Raw genomic sequence first — 22442 nt, forward strand, 5'->3', positions numbered from 1 at the left:
ATTGTCATGGTGACGTTGCGTAATCGACGTCGCTATGGTAGCGTTTAGTCTATCACAATGTAGTCATGCCCTAATGCATACCTTATTTCATCGAGAAGGACCTAACTGGAGACAAAATGGCGGACATAGAGGCAGACATCTTGACCTCTGCCTCTGCAGTTGACAGGAAGTAATGTTGTTTAATAAGTTGTCATAAATTGATTTAAAACATTACATGACACATTTATAAGAATTGGCAAATTTTGCAAAGACTTAGTGAATTAACTTTATATTGGATCCGACTGCTAGTTCACGTGGAAAAACACACAAAGAAGACCAACCTCTACTCCAACGTTGAAGTCATTTCCTGTCAACTGTAGACAAAAAAACAACAGGAAGAATGTCACATGACTTTCTGTCACCTGCGGAGGCAGAGGTAAAGATGTCTGCATCTACGTCTGCCATTCTGTCTGAAGTTTGGGCCTCTTGAGTTTATTGCCAAATTTAAATTAAACAGGGCCATCATTTACAAAGAGGACATCATGCTCTATTGAAAAAGTCTTGAAATACATTTTCTTCTACAGTTTGTCAGTCTCTCTCAGCCATTATGGGCTGACCATGTCTTATAAATGTACAACTATGCACATACACAACACACAAGGACACTTGAACATAGTGTACATAAGTTACACTATAAATGGATATTAAAACATACACCTGTTTTGGATGTCACATCTGTCATCCAAAACATGCGTCTCGCCGAAGTTTCAAGGTCACAGTCACAAGTTAGAAGTACAACTGTGCCTCAGAAGTAGACAGTGGGCTGTTTTTTTTCTTTCCAACAGCCTCCTCTCCAGTTACTCAAACACATAAAAGCTTTTTCACACTAGAAAGTAAATTTTTCATCAGCTTTTTTTGTCTTAAGCTGTTCTCTTTCACACTGAACTTAGCTCAGTAGTTGAACTGAAATCTAAACAAAAGCACTCAATACTAATAATTTATTTTCCTTCAAAGGTCACTTAATGTTGAAAGCCTCCAAGTCTTCAAGGGTGTTACTTCATTATGGAGGTAATGTGGGTACTTTGTGAGCTATGATTAGCCCGAATGAAGCTTCAGTTATGAGCATTTGTCCGTCTGCCCCGTGATGACAGCTCACCCCCCATTCACAACAATGGGTAACAATAGAAATTTTATGGACGATAAAGGAGGGGGGAGAAGGGTCCAGACTCTATATGGAAGAAATACCTGAGATTCTGATCCACCCACAATTGTCTAAACATAGCCCAGGTGGTTGATGTGGCCAGGTCTATATAACTGCAAAGGGCGACTTGGAGGTGTTCGCTCAGGAGATTCTGAACGTGAGACCTGTTGAAAGACTCCTCCACAATGGTAAGGCTTCTCTCTTTTGTCCTTCACATCCTTCTTTGATGCCTGCTCTCTTCACATCATCTGCTCAGCTCTCTTCTCTTGAGTCAGTGGGTTGAGGAGACAGAATATCTATTTTATTTTTCTGAAAACAAGGATGGAAGTGCAAATTTATGATATGTTTGAGAAATTATGTTCATATGAAAGTATTTGTCTTAGCAAAATATGAACTCTAATAACTGACAGACTCCGATTTTGTTCAGATTATAAGAAATATTTACAAAAACTGATATCATTTTTCAAAATAAATATAAGCATGTGGCAGGAAAAGTATGATTAAGGTAAACCAACAAAAAGCTTGGTAAAGGGTCTTGGAATTTTTTTTGTCATGCTTAAATAAATGCAAATGGGTATCCTGAAAACCCAGAGGGAATATGTTCTTATGTTTTGTCCATTTCCATGTATTTCCTTAAAGTTACAGTCTGTCAAGTTCTTCCAGTCACTGTAGGGATCAAAAAGATTTAATACTAAATTTACAGTGTGTGTATATGACCCTTACATGTCACTGTCTTCTGAATTAAGTCAAATTGTAGAGAAGTAAAGCAACATAATCAGTCATTTAAAGCAACAATGCTCCATTTTTAAACAAAGAATGTCTCAAATTCTCCCAACAGTCACCAAAGAAAGCAAAGAAGAAGACCGCCGAGGCGAGCTCCAACGTCTTCAGCATGTTTGAGCAGTCACAGATCCAGGAGTTCAAGGAGGTGGGATGAATTGTGGCAGCTATGTCTGTCATGTTCTTACTAATCTTCATCAAAAGCTCATTTTGTCTGAGCCAGAAGGCCATGATTGTTAAAACCAGATTTCAGGTTTTGTTTGTTTTTCATAACACCTATTGAATTATATTATAGACTCCTTTAGCAAGATATTGTGTGATCAAAGTTGCAAGTGATCAGTGGTTGTGTGAAGCTGTGTAGGTGAATGCAGACATGTGTTGTAAAGCAAGTGGTCGATAGAGAAAAGCGCTATAAATACAGTCCATTTACTTCCTTATCTGTCATTCATGTCTATGATGTGATGCACAAACATGTTTCCTGAAAACGGATGAATTGAGCTACTGCAGTTGTTATTATGTTAATTAATTGTCTGAATTTCTTTGTTTTACGTTTAAAACAAATATAACAAACCTACTGGCTCACTCTATAAAATGTTTTAATGTTAAACAAGGATATATAATAGTTATTTTCTGAGGTGGAAAGTAACTAAATGTAATTAATTACTTAGAATAAGAATGTTTTTGAAGTATTTTGACTTGACTTTATTATCTCCAATTTAAACAATTTTATCTACCACAGTAATGTATGTTTAAAATGGTATTGTACTTTTTACTTCTTCTATTCAAAGAAGAAGCTCTTTGGAAATGATTACATTGGCTTTTTTTATGAGAGTGAGATAAGATATACATCTCATCTCTCACTCTCAGATATCAGTCTCATGACTGTGCCTTAAATATGGACTTACAGTCAGAATGTGGTTAGCTTATCTTAGCATAAAATACATAGCATAAATACTAACGCCTCTAAAGCTTATCACACAATATTGCACCTCGTTAGTTTAATATATCCAAAATTAGAAACATAAAAACAAAGGTTTTAGTGGGCGTTGTGCATTGTGCATTGTGCATTGTTTATTTCCATCCGCCCAGCACTTGTGTACAATGTTTCCAGCCACAGTGTGGGCTGCCAGATACAGTTACAGTGCACAGGTTTACGATGAACCATCACTGTCGGCAAGAAATACCAATAGCAAGCGACTCCCTCTAAAAAAAAAAAAAAAACAGTTTTAGTTCCTTTTTTAACATTTCTGTTTGTGTATGGAGACACAAACAATAGAGGTGTTGTCGGACAAAGCCATTTTAGCTGTTTCTCACTGCTCTCAATCTTGATGCTCAACAAGACGAACCATGTCCTGAGTTATGATGCATTCTTACTTATTAAACCAGTTAAAAAATATAAATAAAAGTTAAACTTTTCTTCATCACAGCCAGTTAGGGCATTTAAATACTTAATATAAATAAAAAAACACAACTTTTTGCTGATAATATCACTTCACTTTAGTTACTGTTGATAAAAAAATTGTAAAATGTGATCAGTTGTAACGCATACTCTTTCACTCCAGGCTTTCACCATCATGGACCAGAACAGAGATGGTTTCATTGACAAAGGGGACCTGAGAGACACATACGCTGCTCTGGGTGAGCTGCTTCTCCTTTAGCTTAGGTTACAATTCAACATAAAGGAGGCTCGGTTCACGGGGCTGCAGGGAGGGACACCGCCAACACACACACACACACACACACACACACACACTTTAATTTAATTCAGAGGACTAACTGTAACCAGCTACCACACAGCTTACCTCAACCTTTAAGGTGTTTGCTTGATCCTTCAGCGGAAATGTTTGTAAGATGGTTGAACAACATTTTAAAAAACATCTTCCCCCACATCTTTCCGACTTCACAAAAGAAGGTCTGTGTGGTCCTGTGACGGCTTGTTTCCATGTTGAGAAAGCAGAAAATAAACATAATATGCAGACTTCTGAATCTATTTTGGATGAACTCAGTAACTACAGCACTGAAATTCAGTTAAATGAAAACTGAATTCGCTACAGCTCTGATTCACACTTTCTCCTGTTCATACGGGCTATTAATAGATGTCTTCAAATGCACTTTCAATGTAATCAAACCAAACCAAAATCCACATTGATGGTAGATCTGATGATTTGATTACTACTTTAAGGGAGTAGACATCATGGATTGTTGTTCATTAGGCTCCAAACATAAGCTAATACTCATTCACTGACAAAAACACTAAAACACTCCACACGGTTCAAACAGTGAAACTGAGCTTTTCTCAGTTAACTACTGTATGATTGTCAGCATAGAAACAAAGTGTTTGATCTGACTGTAGTGACCACTCTGCTTTGTCTGCAGGCCGTCTCAATGTTGGCAATGATGAGCTGGAAGAGATGACGAAGGAGGCTCCCGGCCCCATCAACTTCACCATCTTCCTAGCTATGTTTGGCGAGAAGCTTAAAGGTTAGTCTGAATATCTGTGAATTACAGCTGCATTCTTTAAGATCTTTGAATGGTATCAAGGACAAAGCTGGCATAGTTTGGAGCCTTGATAATTATACGCCAATTGCACTAGCTAGTGTGGTATCCATGAAATTATTTAATTGAGTCGTTTATATGAAATATATTACTACCACCGACAACCAGGTTGGCTTCGAGGATAAGCATGGTACTGATTTGTGTAGAAGGCAAAATTCCTCTGTTCTAATCAACTTTATGGATGTTTTTTGATTGAGTTAATCACCCAAAGTTGTTTATGAAATTGAGTCATAGGTGCATGCCTGACTGCATGATAAGAATCCAGACATACTGGTATGATAAACAGAGTATGCAGGTCAAATAGGACAATAGAGTCTCTGCTCCCTTTGGCAGTGGTAATGGAGTACGACAGGGGGGGCTACTTTCACCAGCCCTCTTTAAAGTGTACACAAATGATTTATCTGACAGCTAAGAGGCTGTAAACTGGCTTTATGATTGGTAACACCCTGATAAACCATCTTATGTATGCCAACAGTTGGCTATTCTTTCTCCTAGCAGTGCTGGGTTTCAACAGCTGCTGAATTATGGGGTCAAACATGATGAGCAATACAATGCTAAAAAGAGTGCTGTCATGTAGAACAAATGGGGTGATTCCAGATTCTCCAGATTTTTATCTGGCAGGAAGAAGTGCAATGTGTTTGTAATACAGCAAAATATCTGAGCACTTCATTACAGATCAAATGTCTGATGACCATGAAGGCAATGCTGAATAATATATGATAAAGCTAATATGTTTGCAAAAAAATTCTACCTTCAGACCATGTTAAGTCATATTGCACTCCTCTCTATACTGCCCCCTTGTGGGCCAAGTTTAACAGGGCAAACATGGCTTAAAGTTGGCTGTAATGACAGTATACAAATATTACTATATATAACTACTCAATGTGGTGTAGTGCAAGTAACTTACTTTGTAACACTTTCCAAGCTCTATTGATATATCTGAAAGCTTCTCAGATTATCATGCTGCTGGAAAATCCTAATTTTTTTGTGTTGTACAGTACCACTCAACCCTGTGGAAAAACTGACATCTTTGTAATTTAATATATATGTCTGATTCTCTGAATCTGACAATAAAGTTGTTGTTGTTGCTATAATGAAATGTTTAACACCATACAAAGTTCTTCTGACCTTTAAAGACTGTTTTCATCTTGCTATGCCAGGCCAAATTGTATTAATCAGTTAAAATATTCTGTATTATTGTTTTTAATGATGCTCAATACCATTATATGTCACCATAGTTTTTATTCACCATTACATAACACTATTTTCTCTTATTTACCACAATGAGGTTTTTCTGTGGTAGTAATCTGTTTTTGTTTCTTTCTGCGTTTAGGTACCGACCCTGAGGAAACCATTCTCAACGCATTCAAGATCTTTGACCCTGAAGGAACAGGAGCCCTGAAAGGAGAGGAGTACGCATTTTAAAATATCTTTCCAATAGCTGCTCTGTGAGGCTGTACTTAGACACAGTGCTGAGATAAATGATAACATCAGCATAGTAACATGACCAAAACAACAATGTTAACATGTTTATGTTATGAATCTATCCTCTTGAGAAAACAACACAATAGATCATAATGTCAGTCGGGCAAAAATGACCTATACTGTCTGTGCACAGAGAAATGGCACTGTTCAGATGATGTCTATATATAAATTGTCAAATTTCCTCAATCAGAAGTGGGGGGTTGGGTGGATGGTTTAAATTTAAAAAAGCTTTATCACAGATCAATAAGAATTTACTCAAATCTTACGGGGCAAAGTTTGGTCAAGATTTAGTAAGTAAAACATTTTTAAAAAGTGACAAATTCTATATTTCCCTTCACAGCATCAAATACCACCTTATGTCTCAGGCAGACAAGTTCACCGAGGAAGAGGTAATGCATGTCCATCCATCACTTCTGTTATTTTGTCCGACAGAAAGATGCAGTGATCCTTGCATGATGAAGAGGTTACTATACATAAAGATTGATACATAGCACATTCACCTTGAGATTGTCAGGTGTGTAATCATTGTACAGCACATTATACAATTAACTTTGTAAGAAACAGACCAAATAGCCTGCATGGTGTGCTGCATTGTGTTAAACCATAGATTAAGTATGAAGTTGGCTTTTCAGAGCCTTAGAGCTCTCCACACAAGTGCTGTGTTTTGATGAATTGGATATATTCCAAATAATAAAGCAGTGCTGGTACAGTGTGGGTGGTTTTCCACATGACAGCATGGCTTGATAAAGAAAGTTGTTGATGATATGTTGGAGTGGTGCCACAGTAAGAGCCTGCTGCCTGCAGCTCTTCAACATTTTACTGTGGCTGTTTCTTCTGCTTCATTTCACTACTGCAATATATACAAGTGATCTGCTGACCAAATAGCAACAAATGCATCGGTTTCATGTTGTTTAGACTTTTTTTTTAAATTGAAGAATGGTACCACTAATGGAGTTCAACCAACTCAAAACACTTTTAATAAGCAGCAACATCAGGAAATGTTTCTGTCTGCAGCTTTGATGCTGCTGAGAGAAATCAATAAACACTAAAATTAGGCTCAATGTGTGATCAGCAGTTTGAAAATGAGGAGTGAAACTAGACTCCAAACTATTAGAGAGATTCAGTTTCAAAATTCAAATGTTCTGGGAGAGAGATAATTTAGAAAACAGAGGTTTCACTGTAGTTTCCAACACAGTCTTGCATCAACTACATGGTTCCTAGGTAGCTTGACGATCAATCTGAGTTTTGACTCACATCCTTACTTCCCTTATTGTAGGTAAACCAGATGTTCACAAACTTTCCTCTGGACGTAGCTGGAAACCTGGATTACAAGAACCTGTGCTATGTCATTACCCACGGAGAGGATAAGGAACAGGAGGAGTGAAACCACCAAATGCAACCCTCAAATCACCTGTCAATCACATGTCACGTCATCTGAAATTCAACCAAACATCATCACACACACTATCACCATCACACCCATCTTCATTCACCCACAGTTTTAATAAAACTTTCATAAAAGTCTGTTGTTCACTGGTACTGTTTCACATGGTTTGTAATGCATTTCAAGGACCAGTGTGTAGGATAGTGGCATCTAGCACTGAGGTTGCAGATCGTAGCCACGTGAATACCCCTCCTCCTTCAAACATGTGAGAGAATCTATGGGGACCTCAAAACTCACAAAAATGTGAATGGCCCTCTCTAAAGCCAGTGTTTGGTTTCGTTGTTCTGGGCTAGTGTAGAAACATGTAACATGTGGTGCAACATGCCAGGCTCCATGGAAGAGGACCCGCTCCCTATGTAGATATAAAGGGCTCATTCTAATGTAACAAAAATACAACAATTCATATTTTCAGGTGATTATACAAATTAAAACTTACTTATGAATATTATATTCCATTTCTGCTAAGGTTGAACTAACTGATGGGCACAGTGGGGCAAATTGAGACTATGCTAAGCGACATCCCCTTAGTTACCACTGCTAAGTCTGACAAGCTTTTCGTTGTCATATAGCATGTATTGTATGCTGCTTCTAGACGGATTTACCGCTCAAATTATCCATTTTTTTCCAAGTTTCCATTTTCAGTAAAGAGTGTTGATATAACTTCCCAAGCCTCAGGAAGTCTGCCGAGATGTAGCCTACTGAAGCTAACCCATCAGAACAGAGTGGGCTAATCAGGACGAGGGGCTTAAAAAGACAGGAGCTAAAACAACCTGTTTCCTGGACAGCACCTGGAAATGTGCATGATCAATCCCCTTCACATGTCCAACTGATGGCAACACACACAATACTGTGGTGAAAGACTGCAAGCTAAAGCTACACATCACAGGAAAAAAAATACTCACCAGCTAATGATCCATGTAAAGACATTAAAATAAAGAGACATATAGACCAATTACATTCTAACATTATCCCTGTTCAGCTGCTTTTTTATGAAAAGCAAACTTTGGCAAGCAACACAGAGAGTACATTTGTACTGTCCATCCATCCATCCATCCTCTTCCGCTTATCCGGGGTCGGGTACATTTGTACTGTAATTGTCTATAATCTTTCATGATGAGAAGACTCCTGAAATGAATCGAAGCTTGTGAAGCGCAGTTTCAGGGGCGGGAACACACCCCAATTACACCCCTTCCGGCTCATATATGAACAAAACTAACCCTCTTCCCCCTCTTTCGCTCTCGTTAAAGGATAATTACCGTTTTTTACAACCTGGACCTTATTTCTAGCATAAAATACAACCATTTACTGACCCAGACAACTTTGGTGTCATTTGGAGTCGTTCGGACGAAATTAGCTCCAGTGGATGTTATCAACATCCGGGGTCTGTAGGTTGACCTACTAACCTCTGATCTGGATGATGTCATTTCCAAACGTCTCTACCACAGCCCAGTTTATCATTTAGTGGAAATCCTCCAGTGTTGTGATAAAGACGTTTATTGACACATCCAGACACGTATCTCCTGGCCTCACATGCCACCACGGGCTCGGAATAGCACTAACGTATCATAACAAAATATTGGTGAAGCTAATATTCGTTAATATTCTGGGTAAGAGGTTTAGCCGGCTGCAAACTTCCCTAAATCTAATAGCTACAGAGAAGTACTGATACAGTTTCCAGGGCAGCTGTGTATACAAGACGTGGGTTTCAGTCGTGAACCTGGGTTTTTGTAGTGTAACCTGTAACCCCACAAAATAATCTTACTAGAAGCAAATGCCGTGCTCTATGGAAATATCTTAGCGTTACTTTTGCAGCTAATAAGCTAGTTAGCTTGCTAACATTAACAGTTTTTGTTAGTAGATAAACACAAAGTTTAAACCATTCCTCACACTTTCACTGTGTTTTTGGTTTATGAAGGACAGTAAAATAAGCATGACCCTCTAAACTCTTTATAGATAAGGCTACAGCTAATTATATTTTTCTTTATTGGATAAAAGTTTTTGAATATTTTGTTAATTCATCGATTAGTTGTCCATAAAATGTCGGAAAATTGTGAAAAATGTCAATCGCTATTTCCCAGCCCAATCATCATTAAAAGTTTTTGTCCTGACCAACAGTCCACAATATTCAGTTTACTGTTATAGAGGACTTAAAGAAATGAGAAAATAGGATTTGGGCATTTTATTCTTAAAAAATGTCTACAAAAGATTAATTGATTATCAAAATAGTTGGCAATTAATTTAATAATTGATCAATGAGTTAATTTGCTGGTGGATGCCGCTCTTTATGTAGAGTATCATCTTATCACCCCTGGAGAGCACCACAAAGTTCAAAAGATCTGCTAGGCCTTAAGCAAGACCTTCAATTCCACAAGAGCAAGCAAATCAGAGATGCACATAAATCTCCAATAGCGTGTACAGCTCTGAAAACTGTTTATGAAACAGTCAGCAGAACAAAAGTTGCAAAACTGAATCCGGCTGTTAGGAAACTCCAACAACTGGTGAAAGATCTTCTGTAACTGCTGCTGTAACTTCCCTCTGTTGTCCCCCTGATTGTCCCAAATGTTCTAGCTTTACTCTGGTTTTGTACTTCAAGGTTTCGCCTGTGAAGACATTTTCTGTAATGACTTTCACTGCTGTAATAAGCAGGTATTTTCTTAGAGAAAACAGGAGGTTCAGCAGTTGCACAAGGATATGTTTATAAATGCCACATACAGGGATCACTCACACCTTTTATGATCATGTCTATCACATTTTTCAGTCTATAACAAACTAATTAGCAAGATGATGTTACACTTAAAGTAAAAAGACAGCAACATGGATGCACTTAACAACACGTTTATAAAAGCTTATGGCACCAATTAACACGTATTGCTGTCTATATAAAAGGATTCAGACTTTTAAAAATGTGAACTAAATGAATCATTTCAAATATCTGGGTGAGTTAAGAGGAAACAGTGATACAGGAAACATTTAAAATGACAACAATACAGTTCTGCAGTATTTCATTTACAACAACAACAAATAAAGGCGTCAGTTTAAAGACTTTTGAGACGTTTGTTAGAGAGCATTGTAAGAGAAATGACATATGCATCTCAAAATGTCAAGCAGAACAGTGATGTGTCCACTTCAAACCACATGCTCACTGTAGATGTGTGCCTCTGAGGGTCTTTTCTGTCTCGGGTGTGACGGATGTGGTGAGGTGTTGAAAGAGGAAGCAAAGCACATACATGCTGCTGTTGTCTGAGACATGAGAAGAATGAAGCGCCCGGACCACTGAAGGTAACAACATGTCAGATAAGAAACCTTCTGTTTTGTGAGATAAAGCGTATAGTCAGTGCTTTTAAAGATATATTAATAGTATTATTGTAAATGTGTAAGGTAAATGTGTGTGTTTGTGATAGACATTAAGTAGAACTATTGGTTCTATTTTCAGCAGCAGCACTTCTGGTGGATGCAGGTGGAAAGATTTTTTTTTTTTTAAACAGACACTCACAGACAAACATAACTGTGATCAGAGTGAACTTTAAAAAGGACAGTGATAATGGATGGACAAAATCACCACCTAATAAAAATAAATCATAACCACACAACAGTTTTGTAGAATTTTGAATGTTTTTAACCTTTTAGTCAGGGTCCACAGACCCAAAAAAAGTATACTTTTGGCCATATGCGAGAATAGATTCATGGAGTTCTTTATCAATGTCAATGGAAAATTGTATAGTTGGAGCACATGGATCGTAAAGCATAAGCATAGATGAGTAACTATAGATAACTATAAGCTTATATATGCTTTTTGTTTTACAATAACATTTATACAAAATAGTGTGCAAATAGAGGAATACGGCTCTATAGCGCTCCAAGTATTATTCCTTTACATTATTACAGTCCACAAATTACAATGTAAATATTTTGTAAATATGATGTATCAATAAAATACTTAGTGGTAGATAAGGGAAGAAGTAGAGAATACATTTGGGCTGGACCTGGAAATAAATAACTGTACATTTTATAGATTATTCATTACATACGTGTAATGAAATGCAAGGTAGCATACTCTTGTGTGCGTTAAAGAATAATAATTAGATAAACAGCATAAATGAGAATTAGAAAATATATATATATATAAAGGATAACAAATTCAAGGACAAAAACAATTATCTAAATAAGTATTTCATTTCATGCATGGTTATTTTGTAGGTTAACCATGACTGTAAGCTGTTGCTTTTTGTTGACACTGGAGATGAAGAGAGGCTAAAGCCGCCTACACTTGTTATCCACCATGATTCTGCTCTCTACAAATAGCTTATTATGCAAAGTACATACAAAGGATTACAGAAAACCATTAAAGTAACGTAATATAATGCAGGTATATTAATTTATGCATGTATATATCTATGTATGTATGTATCTATATTACATTAGGCTAATGTAGGCTTGTTTCAGTATAAGTATGGTCCATGCAGCTGTATGACGTAGAAGAAAAACAGCAACATATGACAAATAAATATCCAGAAATACTCCGTTTGGTCAGATTCTCAATTTTAAAGAACGTGGATGCTGATCAGGGAAAAAAGAAACATGATCAGGAGATCATTTTGACATTGTCTGTTCCATTCATGTTTGTGCAATAGGAGCAGTCCCGTACTATACTGTATTTGCAAGTAAATATGAAATACGCTCGCACTGGGCTACTACATATAATAGCTATAAATAAGGATGTTTGTAGCTTAGATGTGAGAGACAGTGGACACAGACATAGAAAGCAAAAACACAAAGACTGAAAATAAAGTGGCGTCATGGCACTAAAATAAAGTGGCGTCATGGCACTAAAATAAAGTGGCGTCATGGCACTAAAATAAAGTGGCGTCATGGCACTAAAATAAAAGCCAAATGTTAAAAGAAAAACATCACCACAGAACCTTGTCTCTCTGTAGCAGAAATGATATCAAAGGCTTGTGAGGCTACAGAGTTACACGAGTACAGTAAAAACAGAGATATTGCGTCAGAAAATTGGCTGCTGTCTCACCGAGAGCTGCTGACTGTAGAAAGATTTACTTTCCAGTGAGAGCATGATTTCAGACATAAAGCCAAAACCACACAGAGAGCTTCAGAACATTAATATTAATGACCTGTGGTGGCCAATTAGAGCCCAGTCTTATCTAGAATCTGTGGTGGGAATATGACAAATAGAAAAAAGAAAAATTGAGCTTTTGAATTGATTATATATATATATATATATATATATGCACATGATGATTTTGGACACAGATGGAGAAGTTCTTACTTTATGCTTTCTTTAAAAATGATGTCAAAATGTTGATAACATAATTCAATGCTATTGCCTGTCAATTTGAGGGCAAATTATTAAATTAAGAGGACAAATTCAAGATACAATTCAAAGTAATTCAAGAGCGTTAGTCATTTGTCCTGACAGTTTATTAATCCAAGAGTGCTATTTGCGTGCGTTAGTCGTGGTTCATAAAACTTGACAAAATGAAAAGCTTTATGACAACGAATGTAGAAAAAACGCAATGTTCAAACATCTGATCTTTCCACATACAACCATTTCAATTAGTAAGCCAATACTTATTCTATCAGTTACTGTGTTTTTATATTTGCAGTTATTTTGTGGTAAGTTATTTTAATTTAGATTTTTCTTCTGTTAATGATGACGGTGGCTTTGATATCCCAAACTTTAAATAAACATTTGAGATAAACTGTACTGTGTAAATGTTTGAGGCACTAAAAGTAAAGTAAGAATGCTTTAAAAAAATAATGACATGAATGTTTTGTAATTTATCAATTAACTGAAATATGAAATATCCTTGAAAAACTGGTCCATGGTTGAGCCTAATTGTTGACCCCTGATCTTAAACTGCCTGTAACTTTTGCACAGTACTGCATATCTCAGGTCATCTGAGTGGGTGGTTTTCTCTTATAGGGCTAATTTCCTGTGTATTCTGTGTGAATTAAGCCTTTTCAAAAATGTGCTAAAGACAACGCTCAAGGTGGCCTGTGGGTGAGAAAGTTGTTTTGGATGTGTCACTGTGGATTTAAGAAGCACAGTTATTACGTGTGTGATAACCTGGAGGTACAGTTTAGGCTTTGTCAAACTCTGTTAAAACTTGCTTTAGACTCAATCGAGAGAAAAGCTCTGACTGACATACTGTAAATGATCGACGAGGCCTGCAGATGTGGAATCAAAGTTGATTCATTTTCTGAGCTCTCTATTTTTACTGTATTCTTGCTTCTGGGAGTGTGATGAGTTGGTGCGTTTTAAGTGCCAGTAGGTAAACCCCATATTTGAAAATGCGAGTCCAAAAGAGTTTCAGTTTTGTACTGGCCAACCACATCCTGTGGTTCACTCTGTCTTGTTACCAGTAACACAGTAGCTACTTCAATCATGAGTGAGTATTGACCGGTAATCCCTGAATTAATATAATCTAAACAACCCCTCTTATTATTGATTAACACTTTAAGTAAAGTAGGGAAGTGTTGAGCTGTCTGTCAGTAATGTGATATATGCAGCATCTGTGTAAGTCTACTTTCAGGTCAAACCATAGTGGGTCATTTCTATCTTCTGTGTCTCTTTCAGGTATGATAGAAAACTCGGGTCTGCTGGCTGCAGCACTGACTGTTGCATCAGTGATGTCACTCACATTTCTGTCTCTTCTGTGTCTGCGATGCAGAAAGAAAGCTAGTAAGTATTCCTCAAAGGGTTGACTGCTGTGATCTCTGTATGCTGTGGTTGTGGTGGTAGATAAGGCCAACTGAATCTGACTCAAATATGTACTGCAGCCGCATTTTGAGCGTTTCACAGCAAACTGTTTTATCAGTTTAGGCTCCCATTTCAATGGGTAGGCAGAATGTTTTCGATGCTCATAACATTAAAAAGGGGCAGATGTGCTCTTTGTCATTAACATGCAGGGACGTCGTGGAAGATTCGCAATCTGAACCGTGGTTTATCATGAAAAGGAAACACAAATGAAATGAATAATTAAGAAAATTTACAGTTTTTACAACAAATGAAAAAAGGACAAAACAAGAAGGTATTGTGATTAAACCAGCAATGCTTACTGTTGTATATACTGAATTTGAACGACAATGTGTTCACTTGTTGTTTTAAGTAGTAAGCACCACAACGATGCCTTCACTGACTCTTTGCCTGTATTGAAGTGCATGCAAACGATGATACGTTCACTTACCAATGTACATACTGAAATGCAATGCATTCTCTTCACACTAATTTGTGCTCTTGAATTACTTCATATAGTAAGCCTCACTTACTGTCTTACATACTGTAATGGATTTGAACTGTGATCTTTTCATTTACTACTAAAGTCGATTTGAATGATAATACTTTCACTTCTTGTCTTACATACTAAGCCCCACCATGATGTAATCACTAACTGTGGTACACACTGCAGTGCATTTTAATGATGACACATTCATTAACTCTTATACATATTATAGTGGATTTAAACTGTGATGCGTTCACTTACTATCATACGTACTAAAGCACATTTGAAGAACAATACGTTCACTTACTGTTTCCCATAATTATGTCAATTTAAGCAATGATGCCTTCACTTACTATTATACAAACTGATCTGCATTTGAAGGATGATGTATTTAATTACTCTTGTACAAACTAAAGTGTATTTGAATGACAACACACTTAGAAAAAAGTGACCTACATAACCTGTGACTTCAAGCATTTTAACTTGAGCTGAGCAAATAAATCAGTAAAGCGATCTGAATTAACATCTCATGTGAGTCATACACAGTACTGTGCTGAACAGCTACACATACTTTCTGGTTTTCTAGTTTTAGTTCTTTCAACTTCTTTTATGAGCAGACTAATTCAAACTGTTTCTAAATATTACTGCAGGTTAAAAGACCACACGCTACAAATTGACTGCTTTGTATTTCTTGCAGAGATCATACACCCAGAGACTCAAATATACAACCCACAGACATTGTGAGTATAAAGTATTTCTTATCAACACCCACAAGCCATGTTTGCAGGCAGCTCTGACCATCCTCATATCCCAAAATTATTGTTAATTTGTGTAAACAGCTAGGGTGAGTGTGGTAGATCTGTTAGATTTGATCAATTAGGTCCAAAAGAATTTGAAAAAATCCCAAAGAGCCATATAAACTCTAAAAAAATTTAACCCATGTTGTATTAAAAATGAATTATTTAAACTTAGTTTTTATTCCAAAGGTGCATCTTCACTTCGTCCAACTTTTTCAAGATTGCGTGTTACATTGCATCAATTTTCCATAATTGTAGAGAATTTATAGATAAAAGCTTTTGTAGTTATTATGATTAGGTTATTAACAATAAGAACATTAATATTTTGAAACCAAAACAAATTCCTTATACACATGTACTAAAGTCTGATTTTCATTCTAATAATGAAATACATTAAAATGTATAAAAATAAGTAAAAAAAAAGTTATAAACTAACTTAAAGTGTTATCTTGACAGCCAACGTGGGGGAAGTAGATTTGCTGTGACGCAATCAAAACCAGGTAAATCAACTACAGATGTTATTCACATCAGCTGCTGTATTTGATGAAGTGAGATTTTTTTAAATTGTCTGTCCACCTGCATTTCTGTTTATTGATCACCTTTAATTAGTATCTTTGTAATTTAAACAAAACATATTTTTGCTGCGTTTTCTTTTTCAGTCACCGGAGCCAATCACAGGCCTTCAACCGGAATGTATGTACACTATGTTGTCATCATTACTACTCCATCTCATCACTGCAGTATCAATACTGACATTTCCTCAGTATATTTATCACATTCATATTGTAATTTCCATGTACTGTGTGTGTTTGAGGGGGCAGCCAGCTTGTTTTGGGCTTTTTTTTGCCATCATATCCAATCATATGAGAAGATTACCATCAGTGTAATCTCTATGCGTCCAGTATAGAGATCCAGCTTTGAAGATCTCTTAAATAATTAAGACATATTTCTCTTTTTCTCTAATACTGTGCCAATCTGTGGCAGTCTGTGCGGAGTTTTCATTGTTCTCACCCCGTCAGTGTCGGTTATTTCCAGGTTCATCGACTTCCTCCCACACACCAAAACCATGCAGGTTAGGTTAAGTGGTGACTCTAAGATCTGAGTCTAGATGCATGTGACAAAGAGGGCATACAAGTCAAGTTAAAGTGCTAATTGAGTGAGAAATGTGTATGCTACGGTTGAGTGTAGGAAAAAAACCCAAACCTGGCGAGATGTGGAGTCTAGGCTAAAACAGACTGACCAGAGACCACATTGGTAGTAAAAGTCTTGGTCGAGGTCTACCCAGGTGTTACCGCATGAACTTGACGACCCTCCTGCAGGAAGTGGAGCAGTTGAACCACTGCAGGCAGAAAGTTAGCCCTGTGATTGATCGGCAGCCTGTCCAGGGAGTACCCCACCTCTCACCCAATGCCAACTGTCTCCAGCTCCACGTGACACTGTGTAGAGGACAAGCAGAAAAGAAAATGGCAATGTCAATCTGTATTTGTTTGTATTGTGTGTTGCAAGTAGACACACAATATCCAGTGAGAAGAGCAGGGGACAGAGTGAAGTGTGTGCATAAAATGTGTTGCATTAGCCGAGAAGCTAAAGGTCCTTAATGGATAAATTAAAGCCGAAATATAGTCATTAGTCTCCGGTTGGGTTCAGCTGTCAAAGTCTGAAGTACAAGTCAGGCTCAGTTGGGGATCTTCTAATGGTCAGTATGAATGGGAGGAATAATTACAGCAAGGAAAAACAGGTTTTAAATTTCACTAGGGCACCTGACTGTTGTTTTAAGAATAAGATACACTTGAAAAACGTGAACACGTCCTTTAATCTTCTCATCTCACTCAAGAAAGAAAGCAAAAAATCTTGTACAATTATTCCAACACAGTCCAGCTTTCAGTCTGAGTGCTTAATTGGCCCTTAATTACCAGAAGATATCAGCTGTTTCTCTGATTCAGAATATGACACACACAAAAAAATCCTTAAACATTTGACTACAGAAAACTCTGTTATCTGTTTTAAGTGACGCTCTACAGGAATCTGATGAATGTTCTCCAGGTAAGCTCTTCATATTTTAAAAGATTTTCAGTTTAATTCAAATCATTGAATCTTATTTTAATGTCAAATATTTAAACACTTGATTAGTGACTCATTCAATCAGTTTAAGGTGATGAACCATCAAAATAATTTAATATTTAACCATCATATTCTTACAGACGATAACTACGATGACTATGAAAACATCACAGATGGTAAATTTACATATATGCATACTGTAATACACAGTGAACACACCGATCAAACATCTTTTTTCAAATATTTTAAAAACATATTTATCATTGTGTAATTGCATTAATACTGTGAGTGTCTTGTTACATTTTGTGTTGCTGCAGCTCAAACAGGAAATTCAGAACCTGCGTACGTGTAAGTGTTTATGCTCTTCTCATACACATTCACATTGAAGCTAAGAGTGACAAACATGTGTGTGCTTCCTGTAATGGTCAACTGTGTTGTTTTTTACTTCATGCAAATAGCTCATTAATGCATTTAGAAGCAGAGAGACTCCACTTAATGCTTGTTTTAGTTAGCCCATGTAGGAGGGTTCAACAAAAGCGGGACACAATGTGGTGAAGCACCACATTGTGTCCCACTATTATAACAGATGTATCAATATCAATAATTTGTTTATGAAGTGGTACAAACCTTTTTAACATAGTGATGTAAAGTTTTAAAGGGAATTTATTATTATTTAAAATTTATAGACTCTCAAATCCAACAAAGAACCTTTTTTTCCTTCATTCAGTTTTATTCAGGTTAAGTGGGACAGCTTGTGTGCTGAAGTGGGACTCATGTCTCGGATTTGTTTCGTGTTAATTGAGCTTCCTTGCATCATTTTCTCTTCTTGCTGTTTTACATTTCTTTCTCTCCTTGCTCTTTTCCTGGCCAAATGTGTGTGGGATTTTTCTTTTCTAAAGATGACTCTTGGATAATCAGATCACAGCACTAAATATAACACAAATGTGAAAAACCAACAAGTCACACTGTGATCCGATCACTCAAACCACTTGCCGAGCTGGTCTGGCATACATTTGACTACATATCTTCTATAGTGTAAACACTGATGAAAACCCTAGCCCAGTGCTTAAATAATCACACTTTCGCTGAAACCACCCAACACGTTTTAAAATATTTTCGCCTTAAATCACCAGAATTTGTCACAAACTCGAACCTTCAAAAAAAAAAAAAAAAAAAAAAAAGTATATGAAACAAATCTAATACTGTAAAGTGAAGGCTGCAAGGATGTTTGCTAGTGGAAACTCTGGAGGAAGTTTTTTATTGAAATTATCTTAACAAAAGGTCAATGTGTGGAGGAAGTTTTGAGTTTTGTAATGAATACCATAAACGTCTGGTTCTCTTTTCTGAGAATGCACACTAAAAATCACTGGGTTAAATTTTTTAACGCAGTTTGGGTCAATATAGCACCAAATATAACATTGTATTAACTTTACCCAGCAGCCATCTCTTAGTTTGGCTCAGTGTCAAACACAATAAGCTTGAGCTAAAAAAAAAAAAAACTGCCACCAATTTTTGTTTCTTATACAAAATTATATGCATATGAAATTCAAAATATACACACGCTATTAGTAGTCAGTAGCAAACGCTGATATGCAAGTTAAAAAAGAGTTCAGCAGATTTTAACAAGCTTTAAAATAAACCAACATCAACCAACCCCCCCCCCCCCCCCCCCCCAACACACACACACCGCCCCACAAAAAACCCCAACTAGATCTGGGTCAAGAGAAACCCTTCAGACGCTTTCTGGGTAACATTAACTCAGTGTTGTGTTGGTGCTATATCGACATACAGAATAAAATCCAAAATGTAATGTAAGACTGTAATGTCATATTTGTGTATTGTTTTGCAGAGCTCCAATCGCAATCTCAGTGTATGAAAATGATGACATTAAAAATATGAACGGTGAGCATTACCTCGTCTGTTTAAGCCTGTTTTTTTAAACCTTAAATGGTTGCATAAGATGAGTGAAAAGACTTTAGACAGAATTCAAAACATGTTTATCGCTAATCTCTCCAATTTGAATGCTGTGTTAGTAGTTTTAACATTCATCACAAACACTTTTGTCCTTGTAGGGGCTGGTGCGGATCCAGCTGTCTATGGGAACATAGACACGCCTGCGGAAGGTATTAATTGTCTTGTCTAGTGACCATATTTACAGTTTTTGTTCTGTATGACTGATGTCACCTGCTGCAAACCAAAGGTCCTGTTTGGGGACAGTAAAGATTGTTTAATTGGATGTCAGAGATATATTTCTAGTACTGTTAGTGGATCATATGACAAGTTTCACTTGTAGGAATGTGAATGAGGGTTGATCCTCATCACATAACACAGTTGCTAAACCTCAACTCATTCAAACTGCTGTTTCACCAAAACAGATGATGACTACGAGAACTCTGCATTCCTGGCACAACAAGAAGATGGTAAGTACAAAAAAAAACAAAAAACAGCATTTGTTTGCTAATTATACGTTTAATAGCTTAAATATATACTGTATACTGCATTTAGGTTTTAACACAAAATATTCCACTCTAGCAGAATAAAGTTTGTAGCTTATCTGAGTAAAAGTGAACAAGCTGACTAAACCTGACAAGCAACAGCAATTTTTATTTCCATATGATTATACCCTAATTAAACATACTGTTATATTATATTTCTGCCAAGTCTGTTTTGCTATATGCCACTAAATTATACACACTGGTCCTTTAAGTTGTCACCAGTTGTTAAAATGCTTAGGGATAACTCATGTTACAGCACCCAGAGCTGCACAGCAAAATACAAACCTAATTTCTCCATTGCTGCTATGACTCATGTAGTAACAGTTGTGTTATCTGATCTGTGGAGTGGTGGGCGGTGGTACTGAGGAGGACAATTGTGCTGCTCAGGAAGTGAATAAAAAATATTAACCATCCGTCCACTCTTTGAACAGATGACCCAGATTATGTGAATGGACCAGACAACACCAGTGGACAGTAAACAGCCTGCACTCTGCCCTGTCTGTTGTGCAAAACTGGAAGTAAAACATATTTTTATTCCTGCCATGTGTGATGTGCAAATGATGTGGACAGCTGTGTTATCAATACTGAAGGACCTTGATTGTGCGTCATCTGTGAAAACGTAGGCTGCCATCTAGTGGTGAAAGATCTACTCCGACGTACAATATACACTTCATAGGAAATATAAAATATACATATAAATATACATAGATATCATGTTGTATCTTCTTTTGTATTGTTGAATCTTTGCTTTTGGGGGTCAGAGCAGAAAATGTTGCATTTGTTGTGAGCTCTGAGAAATCAATCCAATGACTCCCTCCACATTATGACTGATCATCAATAATCAAACTGACCAAATATGCCTTAATAAAAGTAAAGGGCATTGTTCTGCAGCTGGGTTCTTAGTTTGCTTTTCTGCTTTTAGAGAATCACTCAGAAAAACTAGTTATTGTTTATTTAACCAACAGTTTTTTTGTTAGTACCACTAAATGTTCCCACAGAAGCATTTTTTGTTCATGAAGAGCCTAAAAATCTGTTATACAAACATGTTACAGCAGCGGTGGAAGGAGTAATTAAATTATTTAGTAAAAATATATAAAATATATTACACTGCATATATATAGTACTTCATGTGCTGCATTCAAAATGTTACTTGAGTAAAAGTAAATAAAGAGAAATTTCCTTATTTTGCAGAATGACCCATTTCAGCCTGTTGTATTATTGTATATTCTTTATAACTGGATTCTTTTTGATGTATTAATATTGAAGCAGCAGTTGAGGGGAAGCTGATTTTTAACTAATAATAAATAAACAGAGCATCTTATTTAATAAGCTGTTTTGTATGTAAAAGCTTGATCTAATAATTGGTAGCTACTAGAGCTGTTAACATATCCTTTCATTAGTATTATTACAATCTGTCTGTTTATCATAAACTGACAAGTGTTTTGTATAGGCAATGCATAGTTTGCAAAAAAACTTGGTTACCAGGGAAACATGAATAAGTGTGACACTGTAAGAGCAAGGGTATGCACAAGTGTGAAAGTGAATGTGAGTAAGGTGACAAGTCATAGATGTTTACCCTGTCTCTAAGTGTGCATCAAAGTTAGAGAAGATTATGATGGAATGGTCTTTATTATATTATAATTTATATTTATTATATTATATTATTGTGAAAAAGACAGAATGAGGAAACAGTCACAGAAAACTTTTACACAGACGGTTTTATTAGCCCGAACAGATCAGCTGAGATCACCTTGTCTCAGTCTGAAGCTGCTCAGAAACCAACGACCAGAGAAGACAGATGACCAGAGCCGAGGTTAGTGTGAACATAGCTGACAGAAAAATATAACATCTACAGTAGGTACGCACACACCACCTAAACCGTTTCCATATATATATATATATATATATCTATATATATATACTGTATGTGTACACGCTCGAGAGTGGTGGTGCTGTGATGTTTCCAGGGTGTGATGCAGCGATACACACACACATTCATACGAGCCAGTGCTTAAGTATCTCATGGGTGAACGGCTGACAGCTCAACACAGCAGAAATCCTGACATGTCTGAGGGACACCGGCCCAGAGAAGTGAAGCCATCTGCGGTTTTTAACCCGGATTCAGGTGACAGCAGTGAGATGGAGCGTCTGCCATGTTTCAGCCGTCCATTCAGCAGGTCAACAGGAAGAAAACTTCCACCATACATAACAAGCCATTTCATCTGTTTTCATCCATCTATCAAGAGGTCATGATTCTGTTATTTCCAGCAGTTTGACTTGAATTAATCAGTGTGTTGAAATAAGGCAGAAGGATCTACTTGTTACAGACAGCGTCGATTTATCTCCCATGAATCACAACTGGCATCATTTCACAAAGACTGAGCTGGTAAAGCGGGGTGTGGG

The 22442-nt window shown here is 36.8% G+C and overlaps 1 protein-coding gene across 1 annotated transcript; it reads left to right on the top strand.

Moving 5' to 3' along the window:
- The first annotated feature begins 2057 nt into the window (after window positions 1-2057).
- Window positions 2058-7385, top strand: myl10 (myosin, light chain 10, regulatory). The gene is made up of 6 exons (XM_053332185.1): window positions 2058-2108; window positions 3523-3598; window positions 4337-4441; window positions 5850-5928; window positions 6342-6390; window positions 7278-7385. The coding sequence occupies exons 1-6, from the start codon at window positions 2073-2075 to the stop codon at window positions 7383-7385; spliced, it is 453 nt and encodes a 150-aa protein (XP_053188160.1). The 5' UTR covers window positions 2058-2072.
- Window positions 7386-22442: the final 15057 nt, after the last annotated feature.

This window comes from Scomber japonicus, chromosome 13 (genome assembly GCF_027409825.1).
Source record: "Scomber japonicus isolate fScoJap1 chromosome 13, fScoJap1.pri, whole genome shotgun sequence".
In the NCBI taxonomy this organism is placed as follows: domain Eukaryota; kingdom Metazoa; phylum Chordata; class Actinopteri; order Scombriformes; family Scombridae; genus Scomber; species Scomber japonicus.

What these genes read in the sequence shown, in the direction of transcription:
- myl10 (XM_053332185.1), top strand. Translation starts at nt 2,073, where the DNA reads ATGTTTGAGCAGTCACAGATCCAGGAGTTCAAGGAG. An exon ending in AGACACATACGCTGCTCTGG is followed by an intron (nt 3,599 to 4,336) that starts GTGAGCTGCTTC and finishes CTTTGTCTGCAG; the next exon opens with GCCGTCTCAATGTTGGCAAT. An exon ending in GTTTGGCGAGAAGCTTAAAG is followed by an intron (nt 4,442 to 5,849) that starts GTTAGTCTGAAT and finishes TTCTGCGTTTAG; the next exon opens with GTACCGACCCTGAGGAAACC.